This window comes from Danio rerio, chromosome 25, assembly GCF_052040795.2.
Source record: "Danio rerio strain M-AB ecotype USA chromosome 25, GRCz13ab, whole genome shotgun sequence".
NCBI lineage: Eukaryota > Metazoa > Chordata > Actinopteri > Cypriniformes > Danionidae > Danio > Danio rerio.
In genome coordinates this window covers 19642501-19664924 of record NC_141045.1, presented here as the reverse complement: position 1 = coordinate 19664924, position 22424 = coordinate 19642501, and the positions used below count along the sequence as shown (strand labels likewise).

General features: G+C 34.5%; 1 protein-coding gene across 8 annotated transcripts in view; it reads left to right on the top strand.

The window, feature by feature from the left end:
* poc1b (POC1 centriolar protein B) overlaps window positions 1-22424 on the top strand; it is a 69397-nt gene that overhangs the window by 6780 nt on the left and 40193 nt on the right. For 2 of the 8 annotated variants that reach the window (XM_087310486.2, XM_087310485.1), the window contains exons 10-11: window positions 3090-3164; window positions 9058-9555. In XM_087310486.2, coding sequence (XP_087166612.1) covers window positions 3090-3164; window positions 9058-9180 — 198 coding nt within the window. In that variant the 3' untranslated portion in view covers window positions 9181-9555. 8 annotated transcript variants of the gene reach the window in all.

Sequence of the window (22424 nt, the reverse complement as noted above, 5' to 3'; positions counted from 1 at the left end):
TACTACAGATCAAAAGTTTTGGCTTGGTAGACTTAAGGAAAAGCTGCAAAATAATATTTTGAATAATAGAATTTTTAGCATGATTAATCCAGTCTTGGGCGAGGCAGTGGCGCAGTAGGTAGTGCTGTTGCTTCACAGCAAGAAGGTCGCTGGTTCGAACTTCGGCTGAGTTGGCGTTTCTGTGTGGAGTTTGCATGTTCTCCCTGCCTTCGCGTGGGTTTCCTCCGGGTGCTCCGGTTTCCCCCCACAGTCCAAAGACTTGTGGTACAGGTGAATTGGGTAGGCTAAATTGTCCTTAGTGTATGAGTGTGTGTGTGAATGTGTGTGGATGTTTCCCAGAGATGGGTTGCGGCTGTAAGGGCATCCGCTGCATAAAAAACTTGCTGGATAAGTTGCCGGTTCATTTCGCTGTGGTGACCCCGTATTAATAAAGGGACTAAGCGAATAAAGGGACCTGCTCGCTCCCTTTCAAATTACACCAGAGTTACCAACCGCTCCTGCTCTTTATTCTGAAATTTATTCCTGCACCGCAAGAAATCTGGTCGGCTCCAGCGGTACAGCAGCTGGAATGCAGACCTCTAGTTCGTATTTACCATGTCTCCCTTCTAGTTCGGTCTAAGCCGGAAATACTGCCAAACTGCAGGTCACTTGGTGCATGACTCCCCACCTCACCTCACCTCACCTCACCTCTCTCTCTCTCTCTCTCTCTCTCTCTCTCTCTATCTCTCCCTCCCTCCCTCCCTTTCTCTCCTCCACATTGTCCCTTGATGACAATCACACATACGCATTTGTAGGTATTAAATAATATTTATTATTTAATACTTGTCTCTAATACTTGTCTTTAATACATGTCTTTAAGTGCATTGTTATTTATGGCAGTGTAACAGTATTGAAACTGACACCGTTGCTATTTTTAGGTCCTGCAGTATACCATAATACCGTATTACCGCCCAAGCCTAGTGCTAATAATGACTAAAAGCAAGTCTTTGAGAATGGGTTTCTCGAACCAGGTAGGGCATTAGATCAGGGACTCGTCTCCTCTTTCCAAAATGCATTACAACTGCTTGAGAAGCTGTTCTATTAAAGATAATTGGTGACGAACATAAATGATGTTTAATAAGATGAACTTGTGTTTACTAACTGTTTATTCAGTTAAACATGAATTTTGAAATGTAGGCCTACATAAGCTCGAAACAGTGATATTTGATTACTTTAATCTGACTAAAGTCATAACTGAACTAAGCAGAAATTAAAATTAAGACATGCGGAGTATGCATATATTAGTGACATTATTGAAGTAAATGTCGCGATCAAACTATTATAGTCATGTAAGACTTTTTGCCATATTTTCCGTCACTGACGTCACTTTCTGTCAGACTGCACACACACACACTGCGAAATTTTTTCTTTACATTCGGCGTGCGTTATTAAATTCAATAACACTCTCACCAGTCCTTACTCCTTATTTGCTTCAGTTATCCCAGTTTGTCATGGGGGCATGAATGAAATGTTCATGAGTAAAAGTGAAGCTGCCGAACTGCACTTAAAGTCATTCAAAATGACAGAAAACTCTTACATGAAAGCACTTCACGTAAACACCTTATATTTTTGTATATAATAATAGTTATATTATTGTCTATTAAGGCAAATAACTAGATTGCAGATGTCCATGTAAACGTAGTGAGTAGAGTCTTTGAAGTAAGTGAAAGATCCAAAATGGCATCCTGCTGATTTGATTTAGAAGGGCACTTTTTTGTCAGACGACTCACGGGTTTGACTTTCAATCACTGTCATTCATTTTTAATGTTTTGGAAAACATTTAAAAAAAAGATGTTTTAAAAAACATTTTTAAAATGTTTTACTCGACTGCATAAACTCTACAGGTGCTTGATAGTTAGATGTGGAGCTAACATTAATCAGATTCCCTCTAGTGAACTGCATACATGTAGCATGTTTGGTGTGGTTATTTCACAGTACATATACACACAGGTTTGAAGACTCGTTCTCGCCACCTACAGTGTAACCTTTACGCACAGGGAAACCTTTACGCACAGACATCAATTAGCCTAAAAATAATTAATTTGGTTTGTTAAGTGCAAATATTTGTTTCAAAACTATTTCTAAATTCAGTAAGCGACTCTGCGCAGGTGTTTAGACCGGGTTTGTTTTGGTCTAATGAAAAATCTATTATAGTTTCTCAAAATAGCAACTAAACCATATATAAAAAATAAACCAAACCTTTGAATTGTTTTCTTCTCTTTTAAAGATGATGTTTTACAGAGTAAGGAAATTTTCACAGTATGTCTGACAATATTTTTTCTTTTGAAAAAAAGTCTTATTTGTTTCATTTCAGCTAGAATAAAAGCAGTTTTCAATTTTTTAAACACCATTTTTAGGACAAAATTATTAGCTATATTTTTTCTCGACTGTCTACAGAACAAACCACTGTAATACAATAAATTGCCTAATTACCCTAACCTGCCTAGTTAACCTAGTTAACCATTAAATTACTATTAAACTATTAAATGTCACTTTAAGCTGTAGAGAAGTGTCTTGAAAAATATCTAGTAAAATTATTTACAGTCATAATAATCCATTATTAGTTGTTAATTCTATTATGTTTAGAAATGTGTTGAAAAAAAAATCTTCTTTCCTTTTAAACAGAAATTGGGGAAAAAAATAAACAAGCTGTCTTATAATTCAGGGGGGCAGTGTATATATATATATATATATATATATATATATATATATATATATATATATATATATATATATATATATATATATAATATCACTGTTGAAAACCTTTGGGCGTCTTCATATTTTTTGGTGAAAACTAATATAGTATTATTAAATATTTATTTGTTTTTTATTTATCAGGGACAGTTTAAAGAGTGAAACTACAAACCATCACAGGAACAAATACATTGATATCACAATTCAGGTTGACAAACAGGCCTGAATTCCCTCTCAGGATTCAGCACTCTGTATGTAGATCAATTCGATATGCTGCTGTCAGTGTGTTAGTTCTGTGTTAGTCTCATTGACGTCAGTTCTGTTGTCTGTTTTACTTTTTTTTCTTTTCTTAGATTAATCCTGTTGCTGATACACAGTCTACTGACCCTCAGGTGGTTGAAGTGGGACGTGTTGTTTTCTCCACAACGGTAAGAATTCTCAACAATCTGGTTAATGAAATGATTTAGTCCAAGCACTAGGGGGCAGTATAGACTGACTAATATTGATCCTTTGCTAAACAGTGTGCTGTAGCTGCAGTTTCTGCCAGGATTTAGTTTTTGTTTTTGCATACTGTGGTTTTGTTATTCAGTTAGTTTTTTTGTCATCTTCAAAGATCTGTCACTTTAATGGATATGGTTTAAAAATCTAAGAATGAAGTGAATGTCTGTCTTGTGGCCAAGACACCAAAATACTCTATAACTTTTTAAATCTCTGTGATAATATAATTTGTCAAGCGATTTCAAATATTTTTATGTTCAGTACCTTTAAATTCATGCATTTTTATTTCACTTTAGGAAATTCCAATTTGGATTGTGTAATCTATTTAATAAATGTATTAAATTATTTCACGTACAGTTAGCAAATTGTATTGAGTGTTTAAACAACATTTATAACATATATACAGTGCTCAGCATAATTGAATACACCTCGTTTTGAAAATGAATATTTTTATCCTTTTCTCAGTGAATATTGGCTATGTATTTTGTTGCATTTAAAATAATTTAGTTTCCAAACATATTTAGAAATTGAAAGATAATGGCATTAAATTCAATCAACATATTACAAACTACAACTACAAATTACAACCTACAATTTTTTTTTTCTTCTCTTGATTTTTTTCTTTTTAAAAATTGTATTTAATATATTTCTATAACAAATCATTTTGGACCGTTATTGTTCATTTTTTTGTTAGATAAGCTCCAGATTTGGCTTCAGTACTGACTAATCTAACCTATATGCACAACTATAATATTGTATAGCTTTCTATTAAAAGTATGATTTTAAAAATAATAGATACTTATATATGCTGAGCACTGTAAATATAGTGAATGTACAATTTTCACTCGCATTGCAATGTTTTTATTTATTTCGCTTAATTGATCTTATGCAACAATTAGTTTGTCATGTAAGATGAAATCTATAAATATCATTTTAAAATTCATGTAAATTTTAAATTTTAGTGTTTCACTCAAATGTCTATTTTAATTAATCATAAAACCTTAATTTATATTTAATTGGCTTTACTCTTACTGCAGTATACTACTATCATTTTTTATTTTTATATTATTTAATGTAATTTTTAACTTATCTACTAAATACTATAAACAAAGGTTTTGTATATTTTTAATCCTACTACAGTATAATATGATTATATAATGTGGGATTACATAATAATAGTAAAAATAAAATGAATATAATTAATTATAAAAATGTAAAATAAAAGCATTTGTGCTAGTGGCATCACATTTATTCACCCCCTGTAATAATAGAAAACAAGGCACACAAATGACAAGTTAAATATTCAGCCCGTGGTTGTTTGTGCACCAGACAGCTCTCCAAGCCTTTCTTATTTGTCACATGCCACCTTCTGATCCAAAATATGTAAATGTCCTCATGGTTCCGTGCAAAATGCTGTGCTTTCTGCTTTACAAGCGGATTGAGGAAATGCTATGAGACGCACACAACAGACTGTGGCTTCCTCGCGTGTTTACAGGAAGCCTTTTTCTCTTGCCCCCCTTTTTTTTTTTTTTTTTTTTTTTTTTTTTTTTGGAGCGCTCTGATTCTGGCTGTGTAGAGCAGCTCGAGCGTGAAAGCAAAAACACACCGAGCACACACACGTGCCCAAAGCTGGACTCTGATGTGACCTCACTTTGCCGCTGGAGCCATAGACTAATAATAGACTGCAGCTCTTTCTCCCTCACTACCTCCCTCGCTCTTCCATTTGTCCCTTTTGTCTGTACACACTGTACTGCATAGAGAAAACAAGTGTCCGATTTGGATGCCTGCACGATTATTGACTAGTACTGCCAGTAAAGTCACTGGATGTGTGTTAACTAGTTGTTGATCACGCGATTGTGCCGTGTGACTGTGTTGTGCTTTTTGATGTAGGTGCACTGCATTTGTGTTTTATGAATCCTGATTCACTTTAGACTCGCATTCAGTTTTGGTCAGTTCATTTTGATTTGATTTGGATTAATTTAGGTTGTATTGAAGCATAAGGATTTTGTGGTTGGTTACCATGGTGATTTCAATAGGCATGGGCCAATGTAAGTTTCTGTATTATAACCTTGGATAAATACATCACCATATTGTGATTACTGTTTTAAAATAAGTTCTTTTTTTAAATGTCTGGATAAAAAAAAAAAAAAAACTCCCCTATCGAACACAATATGTTTTATTTTAGGAAACATCAAAATATTTTGGATCAGTAAACATGTCAGGCTAAATAATAAAAATAAATCATTGATTTCTGATATCCTCGTTGGTTCCAAAAACACAGACAACACCTAAAAAACACAAAAACCTTCCCTGAGCAGCAGAATAACAGAAAATTTTAGCGGTTTTAAAACCTTGACTTTTCCAAACCGCGTTAAACCTTGAAACTGGTTATCATCCCATGCCTAGATTTTATTTGATTTACATTCAGTTCTGATTTTAAGTTCATTTTGATTTGATTCTTATTCATACGGGTGTGTTTCAGTTGTAATGTAAAGATATGAAAAGCCTTTTCTCACTTTCAATTTGTCTCTCATTAACACGTTTTGAGTCCCATCCGGGATTATGTTTTTTTTCTTCTTCTTATTTAGTTCTTATTTCTAAATTTTACTTTCAGTTATAGTTCAGTTTGGGTGTATTTCAGTTGGAATCAAAAAATACTAAAGCAATTCTCACGTTTACATTTTTGATGGTCGATTTTGTTTCTGACTGTCAAACATATGATTTGATTTAACTTTTAGTATAATTTCAGTTAATTTAATTTGTGTGTTTGTCAGTTATAATCAAAATATAAAAACAATTTGCCATCACTCATGGTTTTTGCCGTCCCATGTTGATTCACAAGCTTTAAAGTCACTTGTTCTTTTAAGACACTTTAAAATCATTTTCTTTTTTTTTTAAGAATCTTCTCACATCCATGATTTTATTAGTCCCAAATTGACTTTGGGTGATATTTCATTTAGAGTTTTATGTATTTGTTTATTCATTCATTTATAAACATTTTTGCTTGGTCCCTTTATTAATCTGGGCTCGATTATTATCCAGCATATGTTTTTACGCAGTGGATGCCCTTCCAGCTGCAACCCATCTCTGGGAAACATCCTCACACTCATACACTACGGACAATTTAGCCTGCCCAATTCATCTGTACCGCATGTCTTTGGACTGTGGGGGAAACCGTAGCACCAGGAGGAAAACCACATGAACGCGGGGAGAACATGCAAACTCCACAAAGAACTGCCAACTGACCCAGCCGGTGCTCGAACCAGTGACCTTCTTTGCTTCTAGGCGACAACACTACCTACTGCGCCACCACATCGCTGTATTTTTTTATGTATTTGTTTATTAATTATTTAATTCACGATATGAAAGAATTGTATTTAAATTTATTTACGTTTGCAAGTCGCTTACTAATTAATTTCTGATTCGCAAGCTTTAGATCTGATTTGATTCCATTTGGGTCTAGTTCAATTGCAATGAAAAGATTAAAAAAGGAGATTCTCTCAGCTAATGCGGGGTTATAGCACATTGTTTCAGAGAATTAATTATTATTCAGATAATTCGGATTCAGATAATAAACTATTAACTTGCAATCAAAAGAATCAACTTATTTGTAAATTACATCTCACCATACACACACCAAAAAAATATTTCTGCAAAATTGTTGCAAACAATGTTTATTGGTTAAACAAACAAATTAAATTGAGTATTGTTCAGCTTAATCAGTTTTTTACAACTACTTAGAGAAAAGAGATTCAGTAAATCCAAGGAATCCCCTTTGAATAATTTTTTTTTTCAGAGCAAAAGCCTACTGAAGCTCCGAGACCCACTGTGAGTCATTTCCATTGGGAGTCGTTCATAGATTAAACTTTAACCCACTGACTAGTAAACCAATCTTCTGGATGACAAGTTGACTAGTAAACATTAGCCTTATCGCACACTGTCTTTTTTTCCATTCCGGCTTAACACATCTGGTTCTGTTGAGTCGATGATGCGCTCCCGAATCTGACCTGTCATGCCACTTTTACAGGGAAAGCCTGTCATTATGTAGCTTGGAGCTTCCCACAATCCCTCAGGGCAGAGTTTCCTCATTCTGCTTGCCTGGTTTGTGTGCGTGTGAGCAGAGACAGGAGGAAGTGGACGGCAGAGACACGTTTGACCCGTGGCGCCTTTTTGTGTGACGCTTCCTGCCATCACTTCCTCTTGACTGACTCTTTCTGGATGCCTTTCAGCCCCAGTGAGTGTGTGTGTGTATGAGTGACATGGTCTTCAATTGGTGAAACTCCTCAGTATGTTGCTCCTTGATGCATTAAGTTTGCCATGCATATATATATATATATATATATATATATATATATATATATATATATATATATATATATATATATATATATATATATATATATATATATATATATATATATATAGGTAACATAAGTAAGAGGCAAAAAGAACAAAGGCAAAAGAACAACTGCTAGAACAATTTGCGAATTCTCCAGTGACAGATGACAGTTTTTAAAATGTGTAATAAATAAATAAATGAAATAATATAATCATTTACTAAAACATTCTTAACATATGCTGACGTGTTTGGTTTATTCAAACATTTAAATTATAATATAGTATGTCCAGTCTTTATTTAACACATGGTAAGATGAGAGAATTTATTAATATATTGGTCACAGTCTGCGCAATAACCCAGTAGTTAGCGCGCTAACATGGTGCAGAAGCTCTCCGGGCATCTGAGTTTGAATCATGGCTCATGGACCTTTCCCGATCCTACCTCTCTTTCTCCCACTTCACTTCCTGTCAACCCACTGTCTTGTCACACACACACACACACACACACACACACACATATATATATACATACATACATACATACATATACATACTACTGGTCAAAAGTTTGGGGTCAGTAGGATTTTTAAATGTTTTAAAATAAGCTTCTCCTCCAGCTCACCAAAACTGCATTTTTTTAATAAAAAATACAATACAAATTGTAAAATTGTGAAATGTTATTGCACCATAAAATATCTGTTTAAAAGTAGTTTATTATTTATTTTAATAATTTATTCCAGTGATTTTTAAAGATGATTTTTCTGCTTCATTACTCCAGCCTTAAGAGTCACATGATCCTTTTGAAATCCCTCTGATATTATTATTTATTATTATTAATGGCAAAAGTAATAAAAGCAATAATGATTGTAGTAATAATTTTATTTGAAAATACATACAATTTTTTCTAATCTTCAATAAAAATTTAACAATTTAACTTTTTTTTACATTTAATAATGGCCACCTTTATCAACAGAATTATTTTATTTAAATTATTAAATAAAATTCATAATAAAAAAAAAAAACTGACCCCAAACTTAGTGTATAAATACTGTACATTGGTCACACTTTACAATAAGGTTTCATTAGTTAATGTTTAAGAAGTTATACAGTAGGTAATGTGTTTAGTAACATGAACTCTCAATGAACAGTACTTGTACAACATTCATTTATCATACAGTACTTAAACGTTTACTATTGCATTATTAAAAATCCAAATTCATGCTTGTTAACATTAGTTAATGCACTCGTTGAACTAACAATGAACGACTGCATTTTCATCAGCTAAACTTAAAAAAACATAAATACCATAATTAATACATTGTTCATGTTAGTGAATGCATTAACATATGACTGTATAAGTCAGCCGTAGTATAAGTTTTGTTTTTTTTTTACATTTATTTAATTATATTTTATAGTCAAGTTTTGTGCATGTTTATTTGACAGTCTGTAAGTGTGTGCGATCCACCTGGTGTTGCGTTTCTGAAGGTTGCGTGTGGGGTGACAGACAGGAAGCAGGCGAAGAGGCTCTTCCTGTGTTGTAAAGAGCAGGAGATTGGGTGGCCGCGAGGTGTGGATACCAGCTTGAAGGCCTGCCACCGGCTCCGGTGACAAGATGTGACATGACGGAAGTAAATCGCTAAAGATAGAACGGCCCAGGGGAAGGTTCACTTTTCAGCAAGAGAGCTTTGAGAAAGATAGCCTTACAGGGAGGGAGAGTGACTTGCCTTCCTCTACCCAAAAACATGAGCTGTCAGCAGGAAGTACTCCCTGATTTCACTCACATTGCATTGGCTGAGACATTTAATGCGTTGTTTGTGCTGTTTTTGAGCCTGGTGAAATATGGAGGGTTTTATTTTATTTTTTTTTCCCACTAAAATCTTTCAGCTTTAAAGCAGAATTGTATGGCCTTTCTCTACAATTTATTCTTTTTTTGCTGCTTAAATGTTTAGAAATTTAAATGCATATTAAAATTTCCCCCCAAAATTCACAGACTTAGTTTTTTTGTATGAAATAGAAAGTTGAATTAACTGAAGAGACAAAGCACACAGTTTAGCAACAATTATTTAATTTTATTTTTGTTATTTTATATTTTTTGTGTGATTTATGTACATTTTTTCTGCATTCTAATATAAATGAAAACATTTGTACAATTTAAATTTATTTAAGTTTTTACAAAAAATCCAGGGCCCTATGAAATTTCCTATATTTTTCACTTAAGCCATTTTTTGTAAGATTTCTCTGAAATCTTTTTTTATTGCAGTTTATTTAATGCTTAAAATGAGTTTTTAAAAGATGTGTCTTCTTATTAGATTAAAGCTGTACAGTTTAACCACAGATTGAAGCCAACTAGATTTTTAATATTCAAAAACTTTAGTCAATATCACCATTTGATTCGGTTTCCTTGTATTTAAGGTCCATTCACACCACAAAACAAATGTAATTCTATATAATAACAAAATATAATAACTTATAACTCTATATAGATAACTCTTTTTACCATCCGCATAAATGCACAATATATTTTCTTTTCTTTTTTTTTTTCAATTTTAAATAATGAAATTCTATAAAGCAGAATGAATTCTGATTGGCTGTCCATTGCATTATTGTTAATAAGATCATATATATTTAGAATTTGTTTTTGAATCTATATTTTTTTTTATTGTTGCAGTGTGAAATTCATTGACATTTCGCATTATAACATAAATTCCATTTTTTTCTTGAGTTCTCCTAGTTTTTGCCCCATTGCAGAAATCGTGGGACCCTAGACTTGTTTACTGTTCTGGTAAAACATCGCACCTTGTCGCTGTACAAATGTAGGTGGTAAAGTGTGGAAATATGTGTTATGATTATGCAACCGCAGTCGTGTTTCAACTGTTATCGCAAATATTCTGTTATGGCAGTGGGTGGCATCACCACCTTTTTTGGATTCTCCTGAAAGCGCAAACAGAGGCAGATAATAGAATAGAAAAGGTCAGTCTGAAAGTCTCATCCGGTCCATAATCCCCCGCGCTGACCCAAAGACCTCAGACAGAACTCCGGCAGACACGCCGGCGCTCACACATCAAACACACAGGAAACCGGCCTGGTTCATCACTTATTCAGTGCTGGACCCACCCAGAACTCAATGTTTCATCTCCCTTCTAACCCATTGTGTCCATCTTTCACTCTTCCTCCTCTTCTTTTTTTTAGTGGTCCAAGCACAGAAGATGCCGGAACCCCATTGTTTGTTATTGTTCTGATTTTCTTATTATCGCCTTTCTGCTCTAAACATGTCTAACTAAACAATACTTAGAAACCTTAAAAAAGTCTTAGACACCTCAAATTTGGTAGGATGATCACAAATTCATTCATTCATTCATTCATTCATTTTCTTTTCGGCTTGATCCCCTTATTAATCAGGGATTGCCACAGCAGAATGGACCGCCAACTTATCCAACATATGTTTTACACAGCGGATGCCCTTCCAATCGCAACCCAACACTGGCAAACACCCATACACCTATAGACTCAGGCCCCGTTTACACTAGTGCGTTTAAGTTTGAATACGGCGTTTTAGACAAAAAACGATCCGTGTCCACACTAGCGTTTCACCTAGCGTTTCTGAACATATCTCCGCCCAAACTCCGCCTCATCTTTTTCAGAAAAAAATATTAGCAAAAATAAAAAAATGTGAATTTGGATTTTGGTGTATTTGACATGGAGTAACCAGACTAATAGAGCATACTGTAATATTAACTATAATGAAGTGATAAACTGTAATACATACAGTATCTTATACAGTATCTGTGGTCTGTTGTAGTATTATCTATCCTATAGTTGTTGAAAATTTCTGTTTATATTATGTATGGACAGTTATAGTCAGAATTATTAGCCCAAACCCTTTTGATTTTTGTTTTCTTTTTTTAATATTTTCCAAATTATGTGCAACAGAGCAAGACAAGTCTAATAATATTTTTGTTTTTTGGAAAAAGTTGTTTGTTAATTTTTTAAGCACCATTTTAAGGACAAAATGATTAGCCCCTTTAAGCTATACTTTTTTCCGATAGTCTACGGAACAAACCTTTGTTATACAATCACTCGCCTAATTACCCTAACCTGAATAGTTAACATAGTTAACCTAATTTACCTAGTTAAGCCTTTAAATGTTACTTTAAGCTGTAAAGAGGTGTATTGAAAAATATCTAGTAAAACATTTACTGTCATCATGGCAAAGATAAAATAAATCAGTTATTAGAAATGAGTTATTTAAACTGTTACGTTTATAAATGTGATAAAAAAAATTCTCACCATTAAACAGAAATTGGGGAAAAATAAACAGGCTAATAATTCTGACTTCAACTGTATATATAGTTTATATATGTTTTTATAACAACTATATAATTACCACAACATATTATTTTAAGTACTTGACTACAGTATGGTTCAAAACACTATTTACTATAGTATTTTTTTATGCGGGCTGGTTATTTCACAGTGAAAGAATTAGTGTCTTTTATAATACAACTAGTTCCTGGCTCTGCTTCTGACTAAATGAACTGACTGAATAAAACTTTAAATACATCTCACCACAAATCTCCCCCTTTTACAAAGGTTTCTAATCAAGTCAAGTCAGTCTTGTTGATTTAGTGCTGCTAAATTATTTGGTATCATTATTTATCTCCGAGCATTTTTAATTGAGTAGGTGTGCACCAAACTCTTCATTAATACTAATTCTTCTAATTCTTATATTCACTCAAAGACAATCCTGCCTGCCTATTCTGTAGTGTTGGGTTCATGACTGGTGCTGGGCAGTGTTACTGAGTCTGTCTTTTCACTGTTAGCAGCACTCTGTATTAAGAGCTGATGAACAGCTACAGTACAAGAAAAAGTTTTGTACTGTGGTTTACAGACCACGTGGTCTTGATTCATAAAATTTGATTTATGGATGTCTCTTTACCTTCATTTGTACTCTCGCTGGTTTTAAGGAAAAATGTACTCCGCTTTGTACATTTAGATACATCCGTTTTTTTTTCCATAGGCTTTTTAGCGTTACATTTTCGGTTTCACTTTCTATCCAATTTTAGCTATTTGTTTAGCTGTAGTATTATCAACAACAGCAAGCTTATATTGAGTAAGGTGCCACTGTCAAGTCAAAAGAAAATTACGTTATCAACTATGACCTCAGTTCATGTCACATGCTAGTGACGCTTTTAAAAAATAATAAAATAAAAGAGCAGGCCAAAGAGAAAAGGCTGCAGTAAAATAATCAATTAAAAGAGTAGGGCTGCTGTGGGTACAATCAGTACAACAACATCTGTATTTCAATTTCAAGCCAGTGGCATGAAAACACCGTCACCCCACACACACACACACAAACACAGTCTGTGTCTGAAATCGCCAAGGTAATACACTTGAATTTTAATTTACTATGAGCTTTAGAAAAGTACATTCTAAATAGTGTGAATGGAGCTCGGATGCACTACATCAATTCATAATCGATATCCCATGACCTACCCATGTCGGTTGCATTGCTTCACTCCCATTCGAGATTTTTCTCACGTGGAATCATGGGATAGCCTTGCATCTATCAGATGCGCACTTCAGAATCTCCCTGTGAGCAGTAGATTATACGGTTACTTCCCACCTAGTATTTTTTGAATACTATTATTTTGAACTAGCTAATTAGCTTACATAATGTTTTTCATGTACTGTATAGTAGGGAAATATAAGATTTCAGCTGTAACCAGTATATTTCTTACAGTACTCTAAATATTCAGAAATGTCCTGGTTCTGTCTAGAAGTTGTAACTTCTTCCTCGCCATCATTGTCCAGAACATGGAATGCTAAGTCCACTGCTGGTCAGAATTTGACATTCTGGCTCTGTGAAATTCTTTGTTTTATTGTTTTGTTCTAAATCAAAAGTTTTCCCTCCAGAAAGCAGCAGCTCATTTGCATTATGAGGGCCACACACACAAAAAATGTTTATACTCGCATCCAAATATGGGCACATTTTACAAGCTATAATAAATGAGCTCGGGGTAATTTGAGTTAAAACTTCACAGACACCGTTGATTTATTTTACATCTTATGAAATGAGGCATAATGTGTCCCCTTTAAGTGTTGTCTTTCATCCATCCCTTTCATCTCCTTTATCACCAGAGGCCATTGACCTGATCCTAGAATAGAGCCGTTTCATCCATTGAGTCACACTGGCACTTTAACTGAATGGCTGATCTCATTTCCTCCATTAAAGCCGATGGTTCCTAAACTGTCCAGAGCTCGTCTTAAGTACCTGTCAAAACGCAGCAGCATCACGTCAAGTGTCAAGCTAGAAGGACTTCTCCGAATCTGACTTAGGGTCTGTTTTTCTTCTCTCACTAGACATTTTTTCTCTCTCCACGATCTCTCTCAAGGGTACATGGTGGGCCGCAGGGGCATTGCTTAAAATACGCTGACAGTCCGTCCACATTGATTCTAAAAATAGTAGCCTGTACTATTGCAGGTAACAGCGACGCCTCAAAGGCAAACGGAGAGCTGCTCTCCTGCACTTTATCCATCTACTAAGTCCTCTTTGTTTTAGATGCTGTTCTAGATATATTTTTTATTGCTGCTAAGAGTTTTTATATGTGAGAAATCAATTAATCAATCATTTTTAGAGGTAAAAAAAATACAATAAAATAAAATACAAATATATATATATATTCATTCATTCATTTTCTTGTCGGCTTAGTCCCTTTATTAATCCGGGGTCGCCACAGCGGAATGAACCGCCAACTAATCCAGCAAGTTTTTAGGCAGCGGATGCCCTTCCAGCCGCAACCGATCTCTGGGAAAACAAATATATATATATATATATATATATATATATATATATATATATATATATATATATATATATATATATATATATATATATATATATTCAAACAAAATAAATTCTGTAGGAATATAAGTATATATATACTTTAATTATATTTTGTAATTAAATGGCAAATAGCTAAAATTACATTATAAGTATACTTTTCCCACCACACCTGATTTATATCACCGCATTACCTTCTTCTTCTGCGTCTTCCTGGCTCAGTACCAGGACTTTGACAGTGGTATATTTTCAACAGTGCAGGCAGTGCGTGGACGACCACTCTCCACCACACGACATATTGATCCAATGCGATAAATTTTTGCCAACAAGTAATCCAATCCACATTTTGTCTAGTTTTTATTTGCAAATTCACAAACAAAACGTGAAGCACTGTAGCATTTCAGAAATGTAACTACACGTTGCAACGACAGCAGCTAGCTCTTTGCAACTCTCACATGGTCGTCCACTAAGGCCCCGTTTACACTAGTGTGTTTTAGTTTTAGAACAGTGTTTTAGAATGAAAACGATCCGTGTCCACACTGCCGTTTCACTCAGCGTTTCTGAACAACTCTCCGTCTACACTAAAACACTGAAAACGCACATCACGTGACCACACACTCTGGCATGCGCTGCAGCCTATCTTGCCAGATGCGATCCGTGCTCGTAGGAGTGTGATCAAGGATCTCCCGCTGGATCTAATCTCACTATATTTGTTAAACGTAATATTTAATCCATCTTGTTGTCTATATCTAACAACATATTCCCTGACTTTGGTCTTTTGGTCTGTTTTGGCTTAGCACAAAGATAAGTTAATAATTATTGTAACCACGTACATTCTGCATATTGACTATTCGCTTGCCTTTATTTCCTATAATGTATAAACTTATTGTGCGTTATACTTTTATAATGGCCATTTTTGGTTACTAAAACTGATATTCAGCAAAAGAGAGGGTATGGTTCGTATTTTCAATGAAAATGAATGAAGAGGAGGCAGTAATGTTAGGCTCTGTTTTGTTATGAATATGCTTACAGTGAAGATGATGGTCATATATGCAGCACAACGCCTCAAAATTTCTGCTGTCTGTTAAGTTATTAATATCAAAATGTAGATAGCAGTTCCTTATATCATGTTTTTATTTCATTGTTAAGAAAGTGAAACAACGTAGGTTACAAAGTACACTTTTCCCTTTGAAGATTTAGCGGACATGTCCTTGAGAGTCTGTTTTTCATATCAAACTTGCAAAGTCTGAACTTACAGGGAGAGGATGCAGGAGTGAAGCCTACTTAATATTGAGGAAAAGCCCCAATCAGAGAGACGAATGTCTGCAGCCCCGCCTCCGTTTTTAGATGTCTCCGTTTTCCCTCATCCACACTGAGACAAAGCAGCAGCGTTTTAGAATAAAAACAGCCTCTCCAACGTTTCAAAACGCTTCGTTTTCGGCTCTCTTAACTCCGGCGTAGTGTGGACAGATGGCGTAACCATAGCAAAACTTATGTGTTTTAACTATACTGCTCAGTAAGCGCCGTCTTTCAGATAAGACGTTAAACCAAGACAACCTGACTCTCTGTGGTCATTAAAAATCCCAGGATGTCCTCCCAAAAAAAGTATAGGGTTTAACCCCGGCATCCTGGTCAATTTTGCCCACTGGCCTCTGTCCATCATGGCCTCCTAACCCTCCCCAAATCATAATTGGCTTCATCACTTTCTCTCCTCTCCACCAATCAGCTGGTGTGTGGTGTGCAGTCTGGCGCAATATGGCTGCCATCGCTTCATTCAGGTGGATGCTGCACACTGGTGGTGGAGGAGGAGATTCCTACTCCTATGTGTAAAGCGCTTTGAGGGCCCAGAAAAAGCTCTATATAAATGTTAGGAATTATTTATTTTATTATTATTATTATTATTATTATTACAAGCTCTGTTATTGGCTTGGTTGCTGTGATGAGTGTGGGCGGTGCTAAGAGCTGTGAGCCAGATGGAGCGAGTGTTTACAAGTGTTGAGTCCCGCTCAGATGGAAACTTTTGTTTTGTGTTTACCTTATGATTAAAATTGTTTGTGTCTGCCAATTCCTGCCTCTGAATGAGCAAGTTTTAGCTACTTGTATGTTAAAGTAGCGTTCAGAAAAAAAAAACACCTGCAAAGAAACTATACAGAGAAGCATAACATAACCTACTGCCAGTTAGCATTTCGGAAGTGTTATTGCAGAGCAACACAAGCAGCACGCAGATGTATAAATGCACAACTACGAACAAGACATGCACCGTAGACCACGGCAATTGCTCGACGCAGAATTATAAACCAGCCTTAACACTAAATTAACCAATTAATAACAGTTTCATTGTCCAACCCTTGTATATAAATTATTATTATTTTTTAATCCATGAACGGAATTTACTTGAAATGGATTATGTTTTGTAACAAATGCCTTTACTGTCTTTATATATCTTTTTATTGCAGTTAATACTGTTTATTGTGTTGGATTTCATTATATATTTGAAATTGTTAAGCCTAAAACTACTAAGGAAACAAGAATCATACACATTCTTTTGGTATATTTTCTTCTTATCTTATCGCAGCCACACAGAATAAAAGATTCTTTCAAACTGTTTTTTTTTATCAAATTTCATTGACATTTAAATTATTTTTACGTGCTCTGAAAGCTCTGTTAGAAGTGTCCTATTTTGTCATTTAACATGGACTTCAAGTATCAGACCACTGCAAAAAACAAATCTCCAACTTCTCAATACTTTTAAATACATGCAGCTAAATATACACTCCTCACCCAAATAAATCTGTCCTCTGGAGCACTTTTATGCAGTAAAGTGTTTGTTTGTTTACATGTTTTGATCAGCGGGGCTACAGTAATGCCCCTTTAGAGCAGCAAAGCCTGTGCAAAAACACAGCAATTAAAGCAGCAGGTCGTCCTCCATGACCCTGTGTTTTAATAGAGAGGTGCTGCATGTTCGCTTCTCCTGATTTATTTTGATGCTCCATTTTACAGCCGCTTTTCTCTTCACCTGTGTGAGTTATTTTTACCGTAGCATGAATGGCGGATGGAAGCGCTTAGGTGAACTGCGTAGGATGAGCTATCAAAACGCTGCTTTTCACTGATGGAAAAAAATGAGCTAATTTCTAAGCTCGAAAAACAACTATGAAAACGAAATGAGAATCAGCCTACACATACTCGTGATACGTTTTGTTTCATTAGTTGGTTGTGAAGTGATGAATGAGTTTGTCTAGAATGTTTGGTAACGAGACAACCAAATGATTTTCCTCTGAATGTAAGCCAAGATGGTGCTTTTTTGGTGGGGTGGGGGGGTTGCTTGTGTGTGTTTTAATCTTGTGAGTTGTTATTGTTTTATGAGGGTTTTGTGTTTTGCTTCACATCTTGCTTTTTTCATATTTATTATTTCGTTTATTTGTTTTGTTTTGATTTGCTTTGTGTTTGTATACATTTTTGTTAACGGTTTTGTTACTTGCTGTTTATTTCATTGTCTTTTTTTGTGTGTGTGTTTTTGTGTGCGCGTGTGCGCGTGTGCGCGTGCGTGTGTGTGTGTGTGTGTGTGTGTGTGTGTGTGTGTGTGTGTTTGAAGTTTGTGTTTTGTGTTTTTTATGAATATTTTTTTCTTTTTGTGTTTTTTTTTTTTTGGTTTATCTTTTTATAATTTTTTTATGGTTTGCATTGTGTTTGTTTATTTTTAGTAAATTTAGATTTTTTTTAAAGGGTCACGAAACACCAAAACACATTTTTTGAGCTGTTGACAGTCGTATATGTGTCCCACACTGCTATAAACACTATTAGGACACCTATATTTCACTAAAAAGTGTAAATTGGTTGTTTTTGCGTTATTTCAAGCAAATTCGTACTTCCGGTTTGAAACGAATTTTTGAAGCTGCGTCACGGTCATGACATAATAGCGTTGTATTCCAGCGTGCAGACTGGACGTCTGTGCCAGAGTGAGTCTTATTACGTCTTACAGTGTGATGCATTAATGCATGAGTAAGGCTTGGTTCAAACCAATCAGCGCGCTTTATTGTGCAACTTCATTAATATTCATTAGTGTCACAGTGTTTTCACGACAGAGACGCCACGTTGTGTTGGCAAAACAAGCGTGAAGTGTTGCTTTTAAAGTTTGCTGCCGTTAAGTTTTGTTTTCATTTTCTCTCTGTGAGAGCGCAGCTGGCGTCACGTGTGGATTAACAGTGTACACGACGCTCGACAACAATAACTTACGTGTCTAAGGAGGATTATTGTTTACCTGAGAGCTGTTCTCATCTGCAAACGCTGAGATCTGGATTCGCTTGTAGTATTCTCTTAATAAAGATGCGGCTCTAGTTACTGGTGATTGTCATGTCTCTACAGATTTGGTAAGTGAGCGACCAGTACTCTTTGTTTATTCAGTTTGCTCGTATCGAACTAAGTTAACTATTGCACCGAGTCACCGAGTGTAAACACATTAGCATCACAACCAAACTTTTACCTCATGTAGGGTTTTTACCGCATTTAGTGACCGGAATAACACACGCGGCTTTTTGACACCACCTGCTGTGTGCATCTAAGTTTCCGGGAAATGCGGAGGTTTTTTTTTCTCTCATTCGCCGTGCGGTATCAAACATTGCATGAAAAATACACGCTTAGAACAGTTCCTCGAATCAAATATCTCGTTTGTCGCGAGGGGCATGAATGAATTCCCTGAATGAAAGAGCCAAACTGCAGTTAGAGTCCAACATTTAATAATTTGGCAAATAATTCGACTACAGATGTCCATGTAGGTTAAACACCATCACTTTCTCCTGTCTGTGTATTTTGACTGAAACTCGCTCGTGCCCAAATAGACACTCCCACACCCTCCCACTTTAGTTCCTTCGACACTCCCCCCTAAACAGAGCTGGACACGCCCACTTTTCTGACTTTTTCCAAAGTAGAGGTGTGAATACACCCTGCTAAAACAAGGGGGTTTCATGGCCCTTTAACAGGAATAAGAATCGTTCTACACACTTATTAGTAAACTGAATACTTAGTAAATTTAGTTTTATTATAGCTACTGAAGGTGTCAGTGCTGTAGTTGCTGATGTAAATATTTTTTTTTCTTTTTTGGCACAAGTATTTAAAAAGGATGAGGTATGAAAACAAATGATCTTCCTCTGAGTAAAAGCACAGGAGGGTTGTTCAATTTTGTTTGGGGTGTTTTTTTTTTTTTTTTTTTTTTTAAGTTTGTTTATTTTTATTTTGTGAGTTGTTGTTTTATGGGGGCAGGGTTTTGCTTATTTATTATTGTCTGTATTTGTTTTGCGTTTTTGCTTCACATTTTGTTTTTTCTTTCATATTATTCTGTTTATTAGTTTGGATTTGTTTTTTGTTTGAAGTCAAATTTTTTGTTTGCGGTTTTGTTTTTTGTAGTTTTTTTCATTGTTTTTACTTTTATGTGTGTGTGTTCTTTTGTTTGTTTTTGCTTGGTGTGTTTTTTCCATTTTTTTTATTCGCATTTTATTTATTTTATCATACTTTTATGTATTTTTTGTTTTGTTTTTTGCCTGCATGTGTTTTTTGTCTTTTCATTTTTTTATTTATTCATGTTTTATAAATGATTATGCTTTATGTACATTTTAAATAACTATTTATGGATTGCATTTAGTTTATTTAGTTTTTGTGAATTTAGTTTATTTACTTCTATTTTTTTTTTTTTTTTTTTTGCTATGAACAGGAAACAAGAATCCTCCTACACACACTTAGTAAATTCAGTTTTATTATCACTAGTGAAGATGTCAGTGCTGTAGTTGGAGATGTAAATGTTTTGTTGTCTGTTTTGGCGAGTGTTTAAATTGGACAGGGTAAGAAAACAAACAAACTTTCTCTGAGTAAGTGCAGGAGAGGTCATGGGCTCCGGAGGTACAGATGAAACTCAATGCTGCTTAGGGTTTGAGGGTCAGCTGAGTCTCCTCTGCCCACCTGTTAGGAAGTCATTCATTTCTATTCCTACACTAGCATGTTCTCTCATTCTCATTCACTCTATTTCACTTCTCTTGCTTTTTTATTAAGTTATATTAGTGCTTGTAATATTTTGTCTATTTGTTTTCTCTTCTTGGTCATTGTCGGAATTCGATAACAATCATTTCAGTTTTACAACTTTCTGTCATGAAAGTTTTATTCATGCAGTTTTGTTATATAAACTTCTAAATGTGATTTTTTTTTTTAACTATATATTTGTAATTTGCCAGGTGCCTGAAAAATATCTACAGGGTGTCCACTGGGTCTTAAATTATCTTAAAATGCTTTAAATTTTAAAATCTAATTCAAACCTAAATTTACTGAAATATTGTTTTGTAGGTCTTAATTACTTTTAAACAGCTTTTAATTTTCCCGTTTCCTCGTAAAGCTACTCAGTCAGGCCAACACCTATCCAACCACCACTGATTAATCTCATGACATTTTTTAACAAAACTCAACTTCTAACACTTGTTAACTATATGATCTATTACAAAAACATTTAAAACATTTGTTTAAAAGTTTCTCATGAACAGAACATAGTAAGAACGATAACCTGAACAGACTGTTGTGCATAGATTTAGTTTAGATAGTAGTTTTCAAAGCTTTTCAAAACTTTTTAAAAAGAATATATGCGATAGAGTTTGCCTACTTTAGCATGTTGTTTAAAATATGTGTCTAAATATATGTCTAAATATATATATATATATATATATATATATATATATATATATATATATATATATATATATATATATATATATATATATATATATATATATATATATATATATATATATATATATTATTTTTATTATTATTATTACTTTATTTATTTATTTTTGATGGGGCAAATAAAAAATCTTTTTCACAGACCCAACTGTCCATTTAAATAAATCCTTATCATTCAGCCCTGTAAACATCTAAAATGTTCTTAAAAGGGTCTTAAAAAGTCTTAAATTTGACTTTGTAAAACCTGCAGAATCCGAGAATCCGTTGTTTGAACGTTTATTTTTGAATATGTTTATTTATTAACTTATTTATTTTTTCTTTGTGTGTTGTTTTTCATTTTGTATTTTTATCTTTTTTTGTGCTTCATGTGTGTTTTGCCTTTTCTCTGTGGTATATTTATTGCCTTGTTTTGTTTTACGCTTACGCTTGTTGTTGTTGTTTTTGATTTAGCATTTTGTTTGTTTTTGTATATTTTGTTGCTTTTAGTTTTGTGTTTTGCTCTATTAAAAAACACAACTGTTTTATTTTTAGTTTTGTATTGCTTTCTTTTTTCTTTCTTATACTATACTCATTAATACTTTATGTTAAAATGTTGTTGTTGTTGTTGTTGTTTTGTCTGAATTGTCAAGGAAAAACATTGACCTCGGTAGAATACAAAAATAGTTATGTTGAAATTGAGTCAGATTTCTAAAAAATACCTTGTCCCCTTTTACCTTTTGCTCAAATATTTTGTTTATTTTGTTATGGGCATGTTTACCAAAGGCAACACAGTTAATCAGAAGATTAGCACATTTTTTAAATAAAACTAAATAAAATGTAGTTTTATTTATTAGATTTTTTTAAACAAAACTTACCTGAACTTAACAAGTATGTTAGAAATCCAATATAATTATGAGAACCACAGCACACTTTACCCACTTCATCCCATTAGACTTTTCTCACTCGTCAATTGTTTTTCCAAGTCTTACACCACAACTCCCCCCCCCCCCCCCCCATCTGTTTCCGTTTCTCACCCTAGTCCTCTGTTAGCCTGTTTTCTTTTCTTTTTTCCACAAACAGCACACGCTCGCCGACAGCACCACTGTTGTCTGTTTGGCGTCAGCTCACAATGAAGCACGCGGGGAATGTCTGTGACCCTTTGAACCTTGAGCCTTTACGTCCCGCTCTCACTGTCGCCCCGACATCCACCTTCATCACACCCGCGAGGCCCATCAGGCGCCTCTCTGCCGACTCGTTCTGTCCTTACACGTACACACACACTGTAGAAAAAACACTTTTTTTTTTCTTTTTTTTT